We start from the raw sequence: 22,802 nt of genomic DNA, 5'->3' as shown, positions 1-22,802 counted from the left end.
CTGATGGATGCATTCTTGGCTATGGAGCGTTTTTAATAACAGCAAACTATTGGAGTCCTGCAACAAGGAAGCAGATGAGGTGTTTTTTCTGGGAGGTGAGGGGGGGCATTAAGAATGAATCTCAGTTTGTGAGAATGCCAAAAAGCACAATTAATGAAGTAGAAATGGTAAATGTGTTAGTAGGACTAATAAGGTCGGCACTAGTGAGAGATAATAGTGACTAGATAAGCGATAATAAGGGATCGCTGGTGTGACACCAGCTCCAGACCACTGATGCAGGAAGCCATGAGGTCACAACCTGGACACGCCTTCACACGGGGATTTACAGCAACCGGTTTCAACCGGAGTTCTTTGAAACTTTGTTTTGTCTTCGTCAAAGTTGCTTTAACTGACGGACGGTGGACACTGGCTTGCTGCTGCACAGCCTTTTGATGCCACTGAAAGAATCTATTCTTTGCAGCAGATAGTTGGCGGTCGCCTCTTTGCAGGCTCTTAAAGCCCTTGTACCTTCCAGTACAGTTTTTGCGATGCGCACTGTTGAACATTTTTGTGCAAACAAGACACCCTCTGTCACTTAATCTGGGAATTGAGGTCATTCGCTGGAGCTATCTGCAGGAAACATGGACACGATGACTAAAGCTAAGGACTTTGACTGTCAAATATTGACTCTAGCAAAGTCACCTGCTTAAAGTGGGAATGGCGTGAGGTGATTGAAGCGCCCGAGTCCACCTGTCTCTGTGCTTTGACGTTTATAACAGGAAGTCCCAAGATTCAGGATGGAGGAGGGATACGAGCTTGACCTGACATACATCACGGAACGCATCATCGCTGTGTCCTTCCCCCGGGGGTGCTCGGAGGAAATCTATGCCCATAACCTGAAAGATGTCACCCGGATGCTCAAGTCCAAGCATGCAGATAATTACCTGGTCAGTGCTTGTGTGTCTCCCCTCCTGTCTACGCTCAGACAGTCCTGATGTCTGCTCTGATGGTGTCCTCAAGCATTTGTTGTATGTCTTCTTCAGATTATCAACCTGTCAGAGAAAAGGCACGATCTCTCTCGAATGAACCCCAAGGTACGTTCGGAAAAGATCGGCCACATTTCAATAGCAAGATGAGATGTGACGCTGTGTGATGTTGCTTGGAATTGCTCAGAGAGAGAGTTCTGCATTTTCAGACCCTGGATACAGGCTGGCCCGACATGCACGCTCCACCCCTGGATAAGATCTGCACCATCTGTAAAGCCATGGAGAGCTGGCTCAATGCTGACCCTCTTCATGTGGTGGTCATGCACTGCAGGGTGAGCGCATATACGTGTTGTTGTTGCAGCAGCTGGATTTTGGCTTTGCATGGACAATTTAGTGATAAAGGCAAATTTAACTACATGATTATTGTGTCATTCTTTGTTTAAAAAAAAGGCACAGAAAAGCAGTTCTAATATAAAACAGCACGCTTCATTTTGGCCGTTTATTTATATGACAATGTTATTTTGGGGCCTGAAAAGGCTAATTGTTGAAAACACATTCCAGCGTAATCTTTTTAAAACACCACTTTCCTCACGGCTATAAATGTTCCAGCCTAATTCACACACAGACAAGGTTAAAACAATAAAAGCAAAAAAAACAATGTCAGACTGTGTTTGTGTTTGTGCTGCAGACTTTTTATAGACATTGTAGGTTTACTGCGTTGCTGCTGTAATCTTATTTTTGCAGTGTTGAATTGTGAATTCTACACTGCCAACTACTGGCCTGGCATGCATACTACAGTCCTTTCATTCACGTTTGCTGATCTGTCTTCACAAGGATCTTTCCCGAAATGTTGTTTTAAAGTTTTATTTTGCGAAACCACAAGGCCTTGGTTTATTTCCATACTAAGTCAAATAAGTCACAAGTAGTAACCAAAGGAAGCTTATTATAATACCAAATAGATGATGCCACATTTTTTTTTCTAAATGAACCAAGCCCACTTCACAGCAGTGAGAAGTAAAGAAGTACAGGTGCCAAAGAAATGTGCATTTGTGAGATCATTTGTCGCCCACATTGGGAAGATGTTTGATCATTAAAGTGTTAAAACTCTTTAAACAATAAAATTGCATTTGCTGAATGTCTTCTGTCTTCTCGTTTTTTTTTTAGGGTGGCAAAGGTCGACTTGGAGTTGTCATTTCATCTTTTGTGCATTTCACTGACGTGTCAGCCAGGTAAATACGACAATGTCTCAGGTTTTGCATTGTTCGCTGTCGTTGCGCTGAGGTCATTTATCACAGAGCGGCCCACTCAGCGTTGGCAGCGGGCAATATCAACAGCAACCCACAACATTCGACGAGGAATCCTTTCATCGACCACAAACTGTGTCATTACCTAACCACGGCTGATTCGTTTAGCTCCTTTAATTTCAGGTCAAGGAGGTTCAGATGACGTGTCAAAGAAAAGTCACCTCGTTGAAATTCAAAGGGGAACCACGCGGTCTACGGCGTGAATCACGCTGTATAGAATTGCATGAATCAACTTGGAAGCATGCACGTTGTAGCTTCTGGCCACGGTGTCGGTTTTCATGAAACCTAATTCATCATGAAGAAAACAGATTTTTCAAACAATTGTTTAGCGTAGAAGATTCTTTGAGGACGGCGGTTTAGCGAAGCCTCAGAGTAAAGGATTGCAGCAAACATGCGAGCGACAGCCGGCGTGCATGTTCCTCGCAACGCGGGCGCCAGTTTAGCTTCCCTTTTGTGTTTGTTTGAAGGCCGGTGAGGCGAATGTGAAAGACAGAGGGTAAAAAGAGGTAGAGGAAGAGATAGGAAATGAATGAGGCATATTTACAAAGGCGGCGGGAGGGTGGGAGGCAGAGGGAAAGGTCCGATGAGAGAGAAACAGAGCTGTGCTGAAAAGGTTCCAGTCCCTGTTGGCTTTAGGTCCGCCTGAATTGCCGGGCTGTGCACACAATCTGTCCTCGTCTCCCCCTCCATGTTTACTTAATGCTGCCATTCTCTTCCTCTCTGCTGAAATCCCCTGTCTCTGGGGTCACTTTCACTCTTGCCCATCATGCATGTAAATACCAGTGTGTGTGTGTGTGTGTGTGTGCGTCCTGCCCTAATTTAAATGAGGATTAACACTGTTCAATTATCGAGCAGCCGAGTGTAATCTGTCACGGAGTCGTAATTATGTCAAGTGTTTCATTTCTCTCTCCGTCTCCCTCAAAGTGCTGATCAGGCGTTGGACCGCTTTGCGATGAGGAAATACCATGATGATAAGGTCTCAGCTCTAATGACACCTTCGCAGAAACGGTAAGACCCAAAACTCAAGTACGCCCTGTTGCCGTGCAACATGCGTCCGTCCATGCATTGCTTGACGGGTGCATTCAGAGACAATGGCGTCCCAGACTCACCTGATTCAACACAGACGTGCGTGTTCGGGTGCTATTTGTCTTTTTTTTTTTTCCACTCTAAAGTCTGCCACTGTTGGTCTTTGTAATGAGAATAAAGACTCCATGGTGGCTTGGTGTAATCCTAACCCCAACAACAGCCGTGGAAGTATGCTTGATCCTTTACTTAAGTAAAAGTACCAACAGCAAAGTAAGAATACCCATTACCAGTAAACATACTGGAAATTAAAAACTTAATTTAGTCCCGTTTCATCCATTTCACTGAAGCGTCGCTTTGTCAGCAGCGTGAATGGGGTTTGAAACGCTTTATTGTACAGAGGAGCTGAGCTGTAAGAGGATTCATAGGGGGAAAAGTCTACATGAATAAATTGCTCTCTAGAATGTGTAAAGCTACTGTCAGTAAACGTTTTAGTTAAAACCCACAGATACTACTAGACATTTGTCCTGCACATCATTCCCTCTGTGCTTTCAGGTACGTTTGGATCCTCAATAGTCTTCTAAGTGGATCCATGAAAATCAATGCCTCGCCGTTGTTCCTTCACGGCGTCATCCTTCACGGCATACCGAACTTCGATGCCACCGGAGGTTAGACTCACTTTTTGTTCGCCACTACACGCAGCTGCGACTCCCGATGGAGGCTGCGGCTGCGGCTGCTGCTTCCGCGGCTGCATGAAAGAATCCAGACCACATCAGAGACGGGGCGCCGCACGCTATTGAGACTTATCTGGGTTTTCCTTATCTTTCTCAATTTCCTTCGCACACGCATGCTCAGACAGATGGAGACACTTGCATAAACAGAAATGAAGAGAAGAATTTCATTTCTGGGTTCCCAGCAGACCCACGGGAAGTCACCTCTTTGTGTACTTGTATCAGCGATGTTTGTCACGTCATGGAGCTAAAGTCCCTTTCTCACAACAGCAGCTTATGATGCGATTGTTGTGGGCAAAACAACGCGAGAAGCCATTCGCGAAGGTCTTACACACCAGACTTCTTAAGGCCATGTTGTAAATGCACTAACTATTATTTATTTGGGAATTAATAGTGTTTTTTTTCTTCTTCTTTCTTTTCAGTATGTTGTCCATACATCAAGGTTTACCAGGGAATGCAAGGAGTGTATTCTTCTGGAATCTAGTAAGTAGAGTGCCGGTAATTGGACATTATTAATTTTACTGACTCTAATTCTGCTATGATTTTCGTTTGATTATTTCCAAACACTTTCCTCACTTTGTCTCCTGTTGCTTTCCTTCCAGTCACATTGGGCCGGGCCACAGAGGTCGTATATGCATCACCTTGGAGCCTGCCCAGCTTCTCAAAGGAGACATCATGGTAGGAATAAAAATCAATCAATCAAACAATGCATTTAGAGTTTGTGATTCAGTCGTGTTGGTAATCACAACATTTGCGTGGTGGTCTTTTGTTAGATTAAATGCTATCACAAGAGCGACGTCATTCCAGAACGGGAAGTTATTTTCCGGCTGCAGTTCCACACGGGAGCAGTGCAGGGCTACAACCTGATGTTTGAAAAAGAGGACATGGAGACTGCCAACAAAGGTAGGCCTGAAAATGTCAAGAGATCAGGTCTCAACGTGCCGCAGCTAGTTAACAGCAACTCTATGCAGGGCTAGGTGGACTTCATTCAGGATGAGTGCTTTCAGACTAATAACATTTTCGGGGAATGTTTTACCTGCACTGAGAGAATCCTATTCACAGACAGCAACAATTATCTAGATTCCTGTGTGCTTACATTCCAGATCCTAGATTTGCAGATTACGGTAAAGTGGAGCTGCTGTTCTCAGAGGGACCAGAGAAAATCCCAGGTGGGTTTTGAACCCTTTTGATTTTCAGAATTTGCGAGATGGCGAGCAGACAGAGTTCGTTTCTCCATGTTTCCCCCCCTTTGTTCCGTCCTGTATTGTGCACCCCCCCTCTCTGTCCCCTGGTGAGGAGGGATGTGGAATGCTGCAGAGGGGAAATGTAGTGTGAAGTGTGTGCTGACAGCGACGTAAAGAAGCACAGTGTGTGTGTGTTGCTCCAGAGCCCCACCGGAGTGTGCGGGAGTGTGTGCATGTCTCTGTACTGTGTGTTTTTAGAGTTGCTTGAGTCAGTGTTTTGCAACCTTTTTCCAGATACCCTTTCAAAATATGCAGAAAGTCAAGTCACCCTGGGCTAAAAACAACATTGAAAAAACACATGCATTCCTCAAACACACAAACACACGCGTGCAAGTTGTTTATTAAAAAAAGAAAAGGGAGGAATTGTGACTATCAGGGGGAAAACCTGACTCTGGGAAGATGCACACTGCGGCTCTATCTGGCAGGGATGGATGCAAGACAGACACATAGGTCCCGGGTCCCACAGTCCCTCCCTGTACTTCTTCCTGATGGAACTTAGGCTCCAAGAAAGGTTTGGGCAAATTTACGCATAACAACCATCATGAAACTACAGGGTAAAGTGAACATGTCTGCCTATCTGACCTGTACATTTGAAAGTTTGTTTGCAACACGTGCCTCTCATGAAATTATTTTTTTTAGTAAATATCATTGCTTAGTCATGCATTGACTCTGTACCAGCTGCACAGTCATTAGCTGAGTCATGTTGACATTGTGACACAAGGAAAGGGCATGCAAGGAAGATTCTGATTCTGATGTAACTCATATTGATTTTAATGACTGCAATGTGAAGGAACTATTTAGCAAAATTATTTTGTTAATTCTCTTATCGCCGAGAGTTACATGTCCTGACGATGTCAAAAAATGTTAATAAATAATCATAATAATTAAATCAACTGCAATAACCCCCCCCCCCCCCATCAAACACTTTATATACAGTTTTTAATATCTAAACCTAATAAACAAGATTAGCTGTCTTTGCGCTAAGTTACGCTAACTGCTGCCACATTTCTTTAGAATATCAGCATAAGATCATTATTTCAAACTTCCCTCCTTACTCTCAGCCAGAAAGCGATAATAATACCTAACTACAGGACTGTAACTGATATTTTGTGCTACTTCCTCCAGAAACTGAACTGCATGTGTTCTCTTTTGCTCCAGGTGCAGACAGGTGGCAGAATGGGGCAGATGTTACCGTGGACTACAACACTGCAGACCCGCTCATCCGCTGGGACTCCTACCAGAACCTCTGCGATGGCGAAGGTACTGCACGGAGCTGCGTCAGTCGTTGCGCGGCACATAAGCATGACTCAAGGTCTGCTTTGTTGAATTAGCCTATCTGAAACATCAGGTTGTTTTATGAATGAAAGAATTACTCTTCGGTGTTATCGTGTTGCAGTTTCCTTTCCTTCAATTTGCTCTCTTTGTCGTTTTCACACAGACAAACCCACACAAATTCTTTCTTTCGGGCCACTGACTAAGTGTGGCAGGTTATTGAGGCGCTGCTGTTTGACTATGTTAACTCTTTGAGTGCCATTGACGTCTAAAGAGGTTTTTTTTTTAAACCCAAACATTCACTGCCAACCCTGACATTGAAATCTGCCTCTCTTCAATGGCCAAGAACTCCAGAACGAAAAAAATGGTAGGATCACACTTTTTTTTTTCTAATGAAAGAAGAGACTATAATCTTTTATTCTGTAGGTTCGGCGTTTGCATAGTCATAGTAAAGAATATTCTGTGAGGCTTGGAAAGGTTTGTAATTTGATGACCACGACAAACAGTGTGGTTTTTGTTGGAAGTGCGGGTCGGAGAGTTGTTGTAGGTAAAAACCTGGTTCAGTAGAAGTGCAGACAGATCTCAGGAGTTTTCTTTTAAGTTGTTTCCTCAGATGGATAAACTTTAAACATACACACACACACACACACACAGCGCCTGGACTCACACTCGGAGCCACCCTGCCAGGGCATCCCGTCCTAGTTGCGCTTGTTGCTCCCTACTCAACCACAGAATTCACAACAACCTCCCAGAATAGAGCGATGCGGCGGCAGCCTTATAAAGCAAGATCCACCCTTTTTACCCAGTTTTTTTTTTTTTTTCCATTGGCGTGTTTTTATAGGCGAAGTTCAGCTTGATGAAAATGAGCTGCTGTTTTTATTTTCTTTTAAAAAATACACCAAAAACGGTCATATAGAATTTAAGCACCTCTTGAAATGCAATGAAAGAGCGAAACGCTCAGATTTAAGACTCCATCAAAGCAAAGCCAAGACATAAACAAAGGAGCATCCCCTCTCTCTCCCTCTCTCTCTCTCTCTCATGTGGGATATTTACGGCCTTGTTTTCTCATGTAAACGCTACAGCTGAGACGGAAGGCTTGGGAGCCATGTTTGAATTCAACATCCACTTACAACCCGCTCCTCTCTCGGGCTGAGTCTGTCAATCAAAGGTCGGTCAGGAGGAGGAAGCCGGAAAAAAATATTTGCCACTGTAGTGCTAAGTCTGTTAAAAGAACATCTCATTGAGTTCAATGGAGCCCCAGTGGGACTGTGTGTTTATCCCCACATGTGAATTCAGACTTGGATTTTAGAGGATTGTTTTTCCAGCTATTTTCTTTACCCAAATGTTCTTTGGCAGTTAATATCCAGTTTGTTATATGATTTAGTCTGGTACTTCTGCCTCTATATAAATGCAGGGCATTTTCATTTGTGGCTCGCAAAGCTTTTGAAAAATTACTTTACAGGGCATTCGAAGAGCCTGAACATCGCCCAAGGGTGCAAAAAGTCCCGATCAGTACCGGGATCTAGATTCCCTCCCAAATGTAAAGATTTCCTCTGATGGCAATGAAACATAATCCCATCTCATTCCAGAAAATATGTTCCTGATGCTGTAGCTTTTGCAGGAACTACCTAGTCCTCTAGTAGGAAATCCTTCACAGCAACAATCCTGACACGATTCCAGCTCGGGCAAACCTTTGTGATTTCATTGATTGCTCTCCACACCGTAATTTGGCGGATTTTTGAAGGACTGACCAAACCACGACAACAGTTTGGAGCACATCTATTTCTTGCCAAGCAGATTGCAGATGTGCAATTTGATGACGCGCAAACGAGAGAGAAAAACAACTGCTGCTTTGCTTGAAAATTGCCCGGAGCTCCGAGCAGAAGGCGAGGATTGCTCGAATTAAAAAGTGTCTTTTCACAGAGCGAAAAAGTCTGGAGGTAGAGGAATGTTGTTTTCATTCTCTGATCCTTGGGCGGCTTTTCTTTTTTTCTTTCACTCCCCCCCCCCCCCCCCCCTTTTCTGTCTCTCCCCAGTGGGGTAGTCCCTCAATACCGGGCAGGAGGTCGGGTTACTGCTCCCCGTGGTCCCACCTCCTCCCAGAAGCTCCGCCTCACTTGTTTACATTCCTCTGCCCATATTTGGAGATCTCAAGGTACCCCCCCCCCCCCTTGTATGCAGTGCAAACACTCTCGGCTTCACAGCGGAGAAAGAAAGCAGGGCCAACTTATTCAAACTGTCGTGATTTGACCCTGACCCATCATCTGCTGCTGCTTCAAAGCCGTGTCCGTCCTCGCGTGTCTCCGGCGCCTCGCTTAAATCTTTACTTCCACCGGATCATGTTTTACGTGGATCTGGCAGTGCTTGCAAAGGTAAGAGTTTTAGTGGCCTTGATGGGAGATGGATAAAAAAAATTTTGACAAAATAAAGGCATGGTGACGGCAGAAAAAGATGACTGGCGAGGGAGAAGAAACATCTGTCTTGCCGGGAGGAATGTTACGAGGGGGGTTTGTTGAGAAACCTCCCAGAGGAGCTGACCCGTATGGAGGCCAGAACCGAGGCAGCGTGAGGCCGGAAGCAGATTCAATTATTGTGTGAGCAGAGCCGAACATCCATGAGGTTCTGGGAAGGAGGAGAAGGGGTGGGGGGGACCTTTTTATTGTGCTCGTCTGGTATTCCGATTCCTAAGTCATGGACTCCTACTTAAGGTAGTCGACTGAGGGAGAAGTGAAGGAGCCGTGTTCCAGCTGTCCTTTGTTGGCAAAGAGGAGGGAGTTGTGAAAGAGCTTTTTTTTTTTTTTTTTACACTTGCACTTATTCTTATTCTCCAGGCCTCATTGGACACAGATTACAAAAATTCAATGCAACTTGTACCATCTTCCGGGGGGATGGATCTGATTCCGCCCCGCAAACTTCAGTGCTCTCACTTTCTGAGGATTAAGGCGGTTGTTTGGACATATGCTGGAGGTCAGGGGGGCAAGCAACAGGGAGCGGCGTGGATTAATCGCAGCAGGGTGTGGAATGCAAGGGGTATGACTGAAGAGCCTCAGCCGCCTCACTCTTGAAGATTGACATTGCTTATGTAACTTGAGCGCAAGGGGCTGCGAACACGGCACCAACCAGCATCTGGGCAGTTCTCTGGGTGGTATGACGGGAGCTGGGGGTTCTTGGGATACATCTGCTTCGCCAGATATCTTCTATGATCTTATTCTTCCTGATTAGATGACTCGCTTCACTGAAGTATTCGCGATTTACATGCTTTTTCTTTCTTTCTCTGTCAGTGCTTTCATGTCCTAGAGTTTGATTTCTCTTTGCGTCTTTGTCTGTCAACGTGTGATTGTCGGTGTTGAGCTTCATCAGTAACGCATTCTGAGCGGTGGAGTTTGTGGTAAGGCGTGACTGTGCATGCAAAGCATGAGTTTTTGGTCTGTGGGAGTCTGTTTGTGTGTCTCTGTGTGTACGCATGCACATACCGGCTGACTGTATGAAGCGCTGCGTCTCTTCTGTTTGTGCAGCACCGCGTTCTCAAGGCCTAACCCAGGACAAAGCGGCCACCAAGAGGAGCCCCGGCAGAGGGGAGGGCACGCCGGGCCGGGCAACCTCCACCACCTCCAGCCCTGACCACAGCGACCACGGCCTCTCTGTCAGCAGTGACTCGGGCCTGTCTAGCACATCTCTGTGGGCAGACAGACCCACACCTGTCATCACCGCCACAGCCACTGCCACTGCCACCACCACCGCCGCCATCAAGCAGAACCAGGGCCCCAGCCAGCAGGAAAAGGTCCAGCTGAAGCGCCTCTTGAGTGGCTTTGGCCTTGAGGACCCCTCACTGGAAGAGATGGGTGATCAGGGCCCCAGAACAGGCGCCCAGCAGATTGTCCCGGCGCAAGTACACATCAACGGTGACCCCGGACCCAGAGAGAGGGAAACTGACATTCTGGATGACGAGGTCAATACGGGTCATGATCTTCACAGTGTGGACAGTTTAGGGACTTTGTCTTCCTCTTGTCATAAGAGCAGCCAGAACTCTCTGCTGTCCGACGGTTTTGGGTGTCCCGGAGGAGAGGAGCAGCAAAGCCAAAGCCAGTCCCACCCTGCACCCCCCGCCACCGAGGAGTACGAGGGGACTTATGCTGAGCCTAGAAGGAGCTGTCTGACCTCCAGGAGCAACTCAGTGGCCTCATTTAATCCCAGCAGTGGTCCCATTCCTAAGCAGCATGTCTTCAGACAGGGAAGCTATTCCACACAGTCTTGGGTTCGCCAGCAGCAGATGGTTGCTGCGCAACAGTTTATTTACATGCCAGAGGATGGAAACGATCCAGAAAGATACCCGGGCAACAAGCAAGGGAGCAGTTCGCACAAAACGGTCCAGGCTACTGAACAACAGGGCCCTTCGAGAAACGCAGCGCCACACAGGGAGCATGCAACCCTAAACAACAACAACAACAACAACAGCGAGCGCGATGAGGAGTTCAAATCGCTGACGATGGACATCGACAATTCAATCGACCAGCTCAACCAGCTGATCATGGACCTGGATCCCACGTTTAAGCCAGTGGCGAGCAACAGCGGCTCCGTCAAGAGGACCATCAACGGCTCGGGCCTGAAATGCTCAAATGGCCTCGATCTCAGATTCGACGGCAACGACACAGAAAGCCTGAAAAGCACACAACAGACAGGTAAGACAGCAGATAGTCCACGTCTGGGGGGCGGGGGGGGGGGGGGGGGCGCGTTTGTGTGGTTGTCAACAGGGAGGCGTGACAGTCAGCCCCTTAGAGATGTCTGAGATATGTGGGAAAGTTTCAAGTAAGGAAACATAACACAAGCAGGAATGTTTGTAGAAGCAGATCCTCGGCAACAGCATCGGCTTTCCTTCTCCTTCGCCACGGCGCACCGCTCGCCCTTCGCCACCTGGCGTGCTTCATTAGCAGGAGTAGCCTCGCTGCCAGGTTTTTCAGACGCTTTCTGCAGATTTCTGAGGAGCGAGAGCGCAGCCCAGACTTGTCTGTGCAGCTATCTGACTAGAGGATCAGTACGACGTATGAAGAGAGGGAGAGCAGCTGTCATCCACCTTTTTGATCACTGCTGTCTCCCAGCCTTTGATGATAAATGTCGCGCGTTGAGGCATACAGCTATTTACCAAATCAAAGGGCTCTGCAGGAATGGACTGAGCATTGAGGAGTGTTAAAGGAACTTTAAGGCATGATATTAAGCATACGAGTCCTGGCCTCTGGATCTCAGAGATGCTGCTCCTGTAGCAGCATTGTGTTCATCGCACTCACACAAGTTCGATGAAATGTCTCCTTACATTGTTGCTTGGTTTCTTGTGCAAACAGAGGTTGTGCAACATAATGACACCTGTATTGATGGCAAATACTCGGTAAAGTTGTTTCATGTTGAAACTGATCCCAGGTCCGAGTTCCTTTCAAGTGCTCGCTAACTTAATGTCTGCCTAGAGGTTGGAAGGTTGTTGAAGTCCTTTTGTGTGTCAGGGCTGGTTTTTTTCCCCACGAGCTGTTCGAGCGATGACAAAGATAAGTGGAAAAACACGACAACTCTTTGGAATTATACCGAGCGATCGATGTTAATGCCTGTTTTACCCCATTGCTATGAAGGTTTAGCCTTTTTCCATTTTTCCAATTTCGCTTTCTCATGCGGGTCGCCAAGTTCTGCACCATTTATACGGAGAACAAAATTGCACCATTTCTTAAGCTGGAAACCAGTGGGGCAAAGAAAATGCAGAAAGTAAGCAGTGTGTGAATCACACTCTGGCGTGTTCATGTGGTTGCAGGGGGCACAGGATGGGGAGGCCTGAGGAATTTCCAAGGGAGGAACCAGTGAACCTGGAGGCAATGTTTTTTTTTTCCCATTTGATTCCGAAAACATGCACGTCTGTACAAACCAACCGCACAGACGAGTCCGTTCAGAACGAACTTCTGAAGGGCACTTCTTAGAAAGTCATGGATTGTTTATTACTGTAGTATTATGGTTTTCCCCACCCGTGAAATCATTGCATCATTACGTCATCCGTGTTGCTATTGTTTTGAAGAACTACACAGATTTATTGTCATAAAGTCAACAATTTCTAATTATGTCACTTTAGCACTAATCTCTGGAGGAGGATACAGGAAGAGATGAGCTGTAGCATTCATGTGGTGTCAGAGGACCCACATGAATGCCCCCCCCCCCCCCCGGTGGGTGTGGTGGGCAGGAGAAATCTGATGCATCACACATTGTACTTATTGTCATATTTTAGATAAAGAAGCTGTCATTTTCTACAATGTATTCACTTTTCGATTCTTTATGCAACTTTACGTCACAAGACTCAAATGTATACGGTGTGTGTGTCTATCAACTGTGCAATGAGTGACACTTAAATTGCCATTATGTATTTCTGTCCGATTGATTGGCACTCTGAGTAACTTTACCCATGACTAGTTTATAAGTGATCGCGACTCGTCGATTGAAGCGGGAGTCATCAGCAAGTTTTGGCTGAGATACATACACAATATGTGATGCACTTAAAATGTGACAAACAGTCTTTACTGTCTTCAATTCAAAATGTTAAATGTACGCCACAATTCATTCTACTTTGGCTGTTTGCGTTCTGCCTTATGAACCACAAAACAAACTGGGCTGCATCACACGACCAACACGATGACATCAACCTGACAAGTCCTGTAATGCCTTAAAGCCTTCGTGCTACAGTCAGGGACTTTACTGGTATTAGAACACACTATTATATTTATCGCATTGTGCAGATCGGCTTTTCAGTCCGTATTATGTTACAGAAGTGATAAATGAGTCACTGATGAGAAGCTTTGGCTCTGTGCGCCGTGCCGAGCTGCGATTCCACACGTCCGACAGACAAAAGACAACAATGGTGCTCACATACTGTAAACACAATCCCTCAGACGGATGCGTGCAATGAAATCGACCGAAGCACGCATGGAGTCGCCCTCACACTGCCTCTGTCACACACACACACACACACACACACACTCATCCCAGACAGAGTGATTAATGATCCCCAGCATTAACACTCTTGCCCCCATTAGCATTCTTGCGGCCTGAGAGGTCACGGCTTGCGGGGAAGGCTCAAATTAGCACCCTGGTGCTGAGTGGCAGCGCTCTTTAGAGTAGTCACAACACTGGAGCGCCACACACTGACACATGCCGGTCCCCGGCAGTCCTCAGCTGTCCTCTGAAAACATGGCTGGAGGAAGTATCCTGTGGTGCGTCCATTTTATGGCCCAACTAAATTGACACGCCATCCAAATTTGTCGTCCCGCATTTTTGCAGGTGAACATGCGAATGCAGCGATCATTTAATGGCGCCGGCGCCGGCTGATTGTCGCACCTCACCTCTGACCCGTGTAAATGTCATCATAGGCTGATGCCAGAAAATGGCCTTCATTAACGATGTGATGGCATTTCCTGACCTCATTCCATTACGCCTTGATCTCAAAGAAAACAGACATGAAGGATATTGCAGAAAATCCTTTGCTTAGCTTTCCTAGAAGATGCCAACGGTCACTGTAGTTGCATGTGTGTGTGTGTGTGTGTGTGTGTGTGTGTGTGCTCAACATCTTTGAAGCCAGCATTGCCTGCAAATCCATCAACATTTATTGACCCGCCTGCCGTTGTCTTACCTGTTATGCAGCTGTCCAGCCCAGCGAGGGTCAGGTGGGCAAAGGAAGTGATGTCACGGATCATCCGGTCTTCTGTAACTCTGGATGGAGTGGGACAGAGGGGTACAGGGCCCAGCGGACACACCCCCCCTTTGCAGCACAGTCCCAGGTGAACGCAAGCATTGTGCTGTTATGTGTGTGGCTCGCAGCTTGTCTAATATGTGGGTAGGTAACGTGTGTGTTGTTGTTGTTCTTGTTGTTTTTCACAGCATCACATGTTTAGGATTGACAGTGCTGACATGGACGATGGCGTTGAGGCTGGAACTGACATGACTCCACCCACTCCCGCCTTTCCCATTTCTCCACCAACGCCCTACGGTCAGTACGGTGTGTATTTCCTGTCTCATTGAAACCGCTCTCTTCAAACCGAATGCCTTTTTTGTGACCGAACTTTGTTTGTTCGTATTTAAATAAAGGTGTTGATCGTTGTTTCCTCTGTTTCTAGTGAAAACCATGTCAGAAATAAACCAGCTCAGGCAAACACAATCTCCCAGCATGCCGTCTTACGGAGGCTTCAGGACAGACCACGGTGAGTTCCGAGCTGTTGAATGGCACAAAACGTTTGCCCAAGGGACTTCTTTTCCATCCATACAGAATTGAATTCAAGGCTTTTTCGCTGAAACCGTACCCAGCTGAATGTGACCCAATAGATGTGCTTGAATAATGTCTTTTTGTTTTTTGTCGCACAGAACTGCGAGGATATTCAGATGCGATGAGTCATGTTGCAGTTGACGGGTTGCCAAACGCTTCCATCCAGTGCCACAGGACGCTCAGCGCCGCGCACTCTGCCTCTGTCGCCGGGACGCTTCCGCAGACAGACAGGTACAGATCTGTCCGTCTCGGCACCTCAAAGCACCATTTTTTTTTAAACTCTTGCAAGACAGATGTTCATATCAATCTTCAGATTATGAGGATTTCTAATCCGATCAACAGTGCAAGCAGCCATTTTATGCTAGTTATATGTTTTATTCTTCTCTGAGCATTTTTTATTCTGCTCTTCTCGTGTAATAGTTTAATAGAACCTAACTGGAGACGATCTTTATTAGAATATTGATGATAATATTTGTTCCACTTTTTGAATTTTTTAGTTTTATTTGTTTCAACAGTTCATCCTGGCCAGAGCATCCAGTCCTGACTCGCCATTCCTCTCTGAGCAGCTGCCCCTCTACCAGACAACCGCTGCAGCATTCCATGTCGCTGGACCACAGCCACCACTCTCCTCCCCTGCACCACCCCCACCCCCACATCCACCCTGCCCCCAACGGCCACAGCTCCCCCCGGAGCAGCCAACGAAGCCGATTGGCTCGATATGCCATCACCCACAGTCCCGCTCAAAGCTTTGATGAGCAGGACGACTTGTGTCTGGGCTACGGCATGGGCCGTCCGAATTCCAACTCCTCTCTCCTAGGAAATGGAAGCATCGACAGGGAACTTTTGACCATTGTGGATGGACAGAATCCGACACCGCTGTCCCAGTTACAGCCTCCAGTCCTGCCTGAGAAGAAGAGAGCGTCAGATGGGGAGCATCCGCTGGGAACTGCATCCCCAGCCCTCAGTGGGTTCTCAAGTCCCCACAGTGGGAGCTCTCTCAGCATTCCCTTCCCTAATGTTTTGCCAGACCTCTCGGCTCAGATGCTGAGCACAGCCTCACCTCTACCAGGTGAGCTATACGCCCAACAGTGATGCCACAAGCCTGGATAGCTGAACATAAGTGAATGCTGTACTCTATTGTGTGTTTTCCAGATGTACTGGCCAGCAAACAGGTTACTGTCAAATTTGTGCAGGATACCTCAAAATTCTGGTACAAGCCAGATATTTCAAGGGATCAAGGTATCCAGCGGCGATTTCTCCTCCAAAAGTCGTAAAGGAAAACAAACTTTATCACGTTAGAGCTGGCTCACAATTCTGTTTCTGTTCCTGCAGCCATTTCTGTTTTGAAGGATAAGGAGCCTGGTTGCTTTATTGTGCGGGACAGCCATTCCTTCAGAGGCGCTTATGGACTGGCCATGAAGGTGGCTACACCCCCGCCCTCGGTTCTCCATCAGACTAAGAAAGGTACTGCAAATGTGGAAAAACAACTTATGGATCACACAGTTTTCACTTTCAGAGAGTTTAGTGCTCCTCATTTTCCCTTTATTTATTTAAAAGACTTACACACGGGACTTTTTAGTGTCTGACGAGCTTGTGCTGGCTGTCTTCTTCTTTTATCATCGTTTTATTAGTAATTGCAGACAGCCCGTCTGTGTATCACTGCCACCTTGTGGTGCTGCTGCATTACTACCAGGAAAAAATCATAAAATCATCATCATCATAACGCAGCAGAGGAGAAAGAGTACTTCTCTGTGTTACTCACTTTATCTCTTTTCTTCTTTGAATTAGGCTAAGCTTGGAGAAAACTGTCTTTATCTTAGAGAAAAGACTGCAGTTATTCTCTAGATTCTCTCATCCCAGTAGAAATAGCGGATATTTCTACTCGCAGACATCCTGGGAATTATCTGGCAAATCACACGGAGACAAATAAAGTCGACGACAGCCACAGCCCACTGCACTCATCCGCATGCTTGAGCACGAGGGTCCCTCCCCATTTGTGTGTTTCTCTCTCCTGGGCGTCACCATGAAGAAGCCAAAGAGACCCATTTTTTTTTGTAGACAGTCTTAGATGTTCAGCTAATGTTTCACTCCCTTAACAAAGGATGTTCCATTTCCATATGAGCCTGCTCTGATCCCACAGGGCCGTCTCCTGGGAAGTCCCGGCTCCCACAAAGCTCTGTCGTCGGCGTGATGATATCTGGTGGCCGGGGTCAAAACAGGCCGCTTGGTTATTTCCATCTTAATGTGTTGGTTTAGCAAATTATGTCTCCCGTCAAAGAATCTTTGTTTTCAGTCCGAAACAAAGGCAGATTAAGTGATGATAGTGATTCCGATGTCACTTTTTCAAAAATATTTTTTTTAAACACATGAATTTGGATAATTCTTATCCTCCAATCACACCTGCTCTTTTGTTTACCATTAACCCTTCGCATGCCGATGACGCCTGTGGTGACATCATGGCACGGTGCGTCTCCGCTCTTTCAGCTAATGCCATTGTGGCTCCTTAAAGTGTGAAACCCAATCCACCTGAAGGAGCGGGCCTTTCCCTGGGCCTTTGTGAGGAGACATTCCTCGCGCAGACTCCTCCTGCCCTCTCAGAGACGCTCCGAGAGCGGTGATTTAATGTGTTTCATGCAACGCTCCAAAACTCAGTTTACGCTCCGCGAAGGCGTCATTTCCTGTGAGCCGTTTAGTCTGAGTAAATCTCGAAGAAGAAGAGACTTTTGACAGATGTGAACTATCTCTGGTTTGTCCGTCTGCGTCCTCTGTTTTCTAACAGGGGGTGATCTGACCAATGAATTAGTTCGCCACTTCCTGATTGAGTGCACGCAGAAAGGAGTGCGCCTGAAGGGTTGCCCCAACGAGCCGTACTTTGGTGAGTACCTGCTCTGTTAAGGCCTCTCACCTTGCAGCTGGGGGGAGCTAGAATGACACTCGCTGACTCTTTGGCTGTATGCATCATGCTGCCCCCTACTGGAGTGGCTTTTAATGAACCCCAAGCTGCTGACGAACAGTTATTTTGTCCACAGACATGACAAATCAGTGCAACTGGTAGTTATTCCTTAGCCTGTGGTTTAATGTGATGTTTTTCCAGAAACTGTAGAAAGTAATGTGCATCAATGGAACAGTAAACAGCTGTTGGTAAATTCTAATTTAATTCTATTTTGTTTTACAGGCAGTTTAACTGCGCTGGTCTGCCAGCATTCAATCACTCCTTTGGCTCTACCCTGCAAGCTCATCATACCAGACAGGGGTAAAAAAAAGTGACTCACAGTTACAGACTTAAATTCATCCAGGAAGATTAGAATCAATTAATCAGAATATAGAGTAAACATTTTAGTGACTATATCGGTAGAAGGATGCTGAGGATGGAACTGCCAGGGAGCAGGACTAGAGGACGACCCAGGAGACGAGGCATGGACGTAGTGAGGGAGGACATGAGAGTGTCTTGTGTTGGGGAGGACGATGCCAAGGACAGGGTGAAGTGGAGAAGAATGATTTGCTGTGGGGACCCTTGATGGGACAAGCTGAAAGTGCAGTAGTAGTCGACAGAAATAAACTTTTAGGATTTGTCATTATCCGCCTTGCTTTATATTTCTTGACTGTATCTTTCCTTGACGAGCTCATCTTCGTTTCCGCTTTTCGTCTCCACAGATCCTCTCGAGGACATTGTGGAGACTTCCTCACAATCCGTGACCAACTCTGCTGCTGAGCTGCTGAAACAGGGCGCAGGTAAACAGGCGTCCCAAACTGCTTTGAAGCAGCATTATGACGAAGCGGTCACGACGCCGTTCATTACTCTGGACACTTTTGGAAATGATTGCTTCCACGGTCACACGCAAACTTTTCTCCTCTTGTTATTATGGACTGGTTGGACTGAGCCACTATGCTCCTCTATTGTTTGCACTCAGCAGCTGTGATCTGGGTTTAATTTTATTCTGCGTGCTCCCACAGCATGCAATGTGTGGTTCCTGTGCTCCGTGGAGATGGAGTCGCTCACAGGTGTCCAGGCAGTGCAGAAGGCGACCAGTATGACACTGAGCTCCAGCCTTCCCCCAACCTCCACTGTCGTCCACTTCAAGGTGTCCTCCCAGGGAATAACCCTCACCGACAACCAGAGGAAGTGAGTACCACGCACTGTTTACCTGCGCCATGGAAACATGCAATGCAACCCATCCATCACCCTCCCTGTCCTCTCTTAGGCTGTTCTTCAGGAGGCACTACCATGTCAACACGGTCATATACTGTGCATTGGATCCTCAAGATAGAAAGTGAGTAATGCTGACTTGAACTTTTAAGAATGACTCAGTCCAGGCGTATTTTAAAGTGCTTTTGTTAGGTAAACATGTTTCTATTCCAGCCAGGTGAGCTCATGTCGTAACAAAGACACGACATCTCAAAGACTTAAAATCGAGAAAGAACTGATGCACGTTAACTTTAATGCATTTGTATGTACATGCGGGAAAATAATGCTCAAAGTAAAAATGTTGTCCTCTTTTCACTGATCGTAGGTGGAAACAAGATGGCTGCCCATCAGCAAAGTAAGTTTGCTTTGGTATTTGCTGTTTAAGAACGTTTGTAGTTAGAAGTTGAATTGAGTCTCATTTCTTTTTTACAAAATTTAGAATTTTATTTGTTTAAACTGAACTTTTCCCCAGATATGCAAATGATATTAATATTACATTATTAATAATATTATATTAATATTAATATGAGAAATAACTTTGCTCCACCGCTTCAGGATCTTTGGCTTTGTGGCAAGGAAAACTGGCACCTCCACGGACAATGTGTGCCACCTGTTTGCGGAGCATGACCCCGAGCAGCCGGCCAGTGCCATCGTCAACTTTGTCTCCAAAGTGATGATTGGCTCACAGAAGAGCAAGTAGGCCCGGGCCGAGTCGATCACATGGACAGAGTTAAGCTGAGAGTGGGGATGAGAAATGATGACTGAAGGGCTGAAAAGAAGAAAAAACAGAAGTCTGGAGATGGCGATGAACTGGAATTTAACGCTGGACCAGGACATTAAACTACATCTTTTGGTACACAAATAGAAATTTCTTTCTATCATGTTGTTTTTCTCGCCTGTATTATGAATTGTAAAACAAGTCGAGTAAGAAAACAGCAAAATCATATGAAACGTTTTACTGCTTTACATCTATACGTCGTACACAGTTAGATAGTTCTTTATTTTAAGTGCATAACATTAAAGCTGCTTCTTTTATTACTGCGTAGCAGTTTAAACTTTACTTTGTTGCATGTTTTATTTTTAATGTTACCCAAAACAAACTATTTACAGTCTGTAAAGTACCTTTGCACCTCCGTGCTGCGTCTGTCCAGCATGCAGTATTTTGTTAACGTGGAAAACAAGTGCAGAAAACTATGTATAATTTGGATTTGGGGATGGACGATGTCACATAGACGATCACCTTATTTTACCTATGCAATGTCAAATTTTATTTTTTTAAACCTTGAGCCTCGCGGCTCGTCTGAAACAGTTAAACAACTTTCTTCTTAAGGTGTATGTGAATACGACCATTTTTAAAGCTGTATGCGTTATTGTCAATATGTGTGTGTGTGTGTGTGTGAGACTTGAGGGAAATCATAGATAAATATAAGTAAACATTAATATATGTTGACATGACTTAGTTTAAAATGTAATCAGTACTTTGCTTAGAACATAGTAAGTGGAATACCACTGAACTGCCTTCTTTTTTTTTTTACTTTATGTTGTCCTGTCTTCTGGCGCTTGTGGTAACAAACGGCACTGCAGTGTTTCGCTATCAGTTCCTTGATTTTATATTTGAATTTAAAATGGACAGCTGCTGTAAGAAGAGAACAAATGCTGTACTGATAGGTACTGAGTACTGACAAAAAGAGAAGTGCTTAGTGAGCGCTTGTTGACTTTAAATAAACTTTTTGTATTGGCTATTCTTTCTGAACATATATAGGCCGACCACATTGATTATAGACACATTTATTATCTAATCAACGTGACCTCATTCATACTGTGCCTCTGTGTATAACTTGCAACATACCAACAGCTTATTTGTACATTGTTACTGAATTGTATGATGTGTTCTGTAAATAAATAAAAACATTTATTTAATCTTGGTCATTTGTTAAATGTTCATCCAGGACCGGTTTGACGGGCCTTTGGGGGGCCCAGGAGTGAACCTTTAGCAGCAAATTTCCTTACATGTCCACTTAATAGGTTTTAGAGACAGAAATGATTTTAAAAAAAATCATTCATTGTACATAAATTTACTGTAACCACTGTAGGACAAAATGAGGATTGAATTTAGCGATATTGTAGATTTTTGGTCTTCAATCTAATTTCATTTTCTTTTTCTGCAGTTGTGTCAGGTAGTGCATATGTCTCTATCTAGTCTATGATTCCAGGATCCCAATAGTTTGATCCCACCGAACTGGAAGGTTTTCATTCCTCAGTCAGTCTTGGTCTCATAGCAAACCATTTGCTCGGCCTGCTGCACTACAATATGACTTTTGTCAGCACCCATTTTCATACTTGATGAACAATAAGCAGTCCCAAAGTCAAAAACATTCCATCACATTTCTCAACACACTTTGTATTACATCTTAGCAGATTTTAAGATGGCCATTAAGTCAGAGGAATGTTTCTAGATTCAGTTTTTTCCAATAGTAGCCAATCTCCCTATACAATAGAGGATTTTAAATGCATGCACATCATGACACGATGCGTGATGCTATGAGGAAACACTTTAAAATCACTGCAGGGGAAACGTCCAGTTCAATTTGCTGCCAGCAGAGGACGCCAGTGACACAACACTTGTGAACCTGCACAAGTGTGACCTGCCTTGTTTTCCTCGTCATCAAAATGAACTTCTTTCTCAGCAACATAAATGTATCGTGCATCTCTGGCTATCTGTTTTCATGCATATGCGCAAATCCAAAACGCACGTGTCCAATGTCTCGTCTGTGAGTTGCAGTAAAAGAGGACTCAACCTCCACACAAGCCTGGACAGGTCGTTCTGAATGGTGTTGAGCGGGAATGAAATTACAGCACTTTGCTTAAGGAGGGAGGAAAGGTGTAATGAGGTAGACCCTTCCTCCTCCTCCTCCTCCTCCTCCTCCCTTCTCACTGCTGCCCGTCTGCAGGTGGTGAAAGTGAAGAATTCCCGGGGAGGGCAGGAAGGAAGTGAAGGCCCAGGTGTGGCAGCTGCAGAGACCCCAGAAGCCCGTCCTCTGTTATTTAGTGCAGAGTGGTCTCAAAATAAAAGAAGCAGGGGAAAGTCCAGAAAACGAAGCAACATTATTAGACGACAGAGTAACCTGTCAGGAGAGACAATATTTCACACAGGTAATAACAGTGTGTGTGTGTGTGTGTGTGTGTGTGTGTGAGCACGAGGGAGCTATGCACTCTTCACTACACAGATTTACTTGTGTTATAATTCACTCCTAACAAACAGGAAAAGATGCCTTAAAGCAACAAGGAGTCGCACTCACGTTGACGTTGACTTGTCTTCTGACCTTTAACCTCCACAAGGCGACCACCGATGCGCCTCTGTAATTCAGCGCCATTGTTTTAACACTCCTGACCTGAGAACAAACTCATTAAGCCTGTCACATAGAGCATGCCTTGTCTCGACAAATGCCAGATTTCCAATCAACTTCAGATTGAGTTTCTGGTAGCAGGTTGCTGTCAATCAAGCTCCAATTTACAGACAATGTGGAGTTAAAGGGGGTTTTCAGGCCGACGGGGCTCTTTCTCATTCTTACTGCCACTTAATTAGAGAGGCAGGGCTCATCTCTATTCCTCTGAGGCGGAAGAAAGGTTGGGGAGAAAAATTGTGCAGTCAAATTTTGGGATTGACTGCACTATTTGAGTTCCCTGTTTGGTTTTCAGCAGACACTGTAGCCCCAAAATGCCTCTGCAGGATTAATTGCAGCCTGTCCTAATATGAATCTGTATGAGACAGAAATACAGACATAGGAAGTGATAG

At 45.5% G+C, this 22,802-nt stretch overlaps 1 protein-coding gene across 1 annotated transcript; it reads left to right on the top strand.

The window, feature by feature from the left end:
* Nucleotides 1–776: 776 nt before the first annotated feature.
* tns3.2 (tensin 3, tandem duplicate 2) lies at nt 777–20,910 on the top strand. The gene is made up of 26 exons (XM_068749354.1): nt 777–926; nt 1,023–1,073; nt 1,175–1,297; nt 2,130–2,194; nt 3,194–3,277; nt 3,848–3,960; nt 4,446–4,506; nt 4,626–4,701; nt 4,797–4,926; nt 5,127–5,192; nt 6,426–6,527; nt 10,055–11,218; nt 14,202–14,338; nt 14,439–14,547; nt 14,675–14,758; nt 14,919–15,051; nt 15,336–15,889; nt 15,973–16,059; nt 16,153–16,284; nt 17,600–17,695; nt 17,996–18,073; nt 18,475–18,552; nt 18,775–18,943; nt 19,023–19,091; nt 19,332–19,361; nt 19,562–20,910. Exons 1-26 carry the CDS (start codon nt 777–779, stop codon nt 19,704–19,706), a joined length of 4,086 nt encoding a protein of 1,361 aa, XP_068605455.1. The 3' UTR covers nt 19,707–20,910.
* Nucleotides 20,911–22,802: the final 1,892 nt, after the last annotated feature.

This window comes from Brachionichthys hirsutus, chromosome 15 (genome assembly GCF_040956055.1).
Source record: "Brachionichthys hirsutus isolate HB-005 chromosome 15, CSIRO-AGI_Bhir_v1, whole genome shotgun sequence".
Classification (NCBI taxonomy): domain Eukaryota; kingdom Metazoa; phylum Chordata; class Actinopteri; order Lophiiformes; family Brachionichthyidae; genus Brachionichthys; species Brachionichthys hirsutus.
This window is presented reverse-complemented; position numbering and strand designations above follow the sequence as displayed.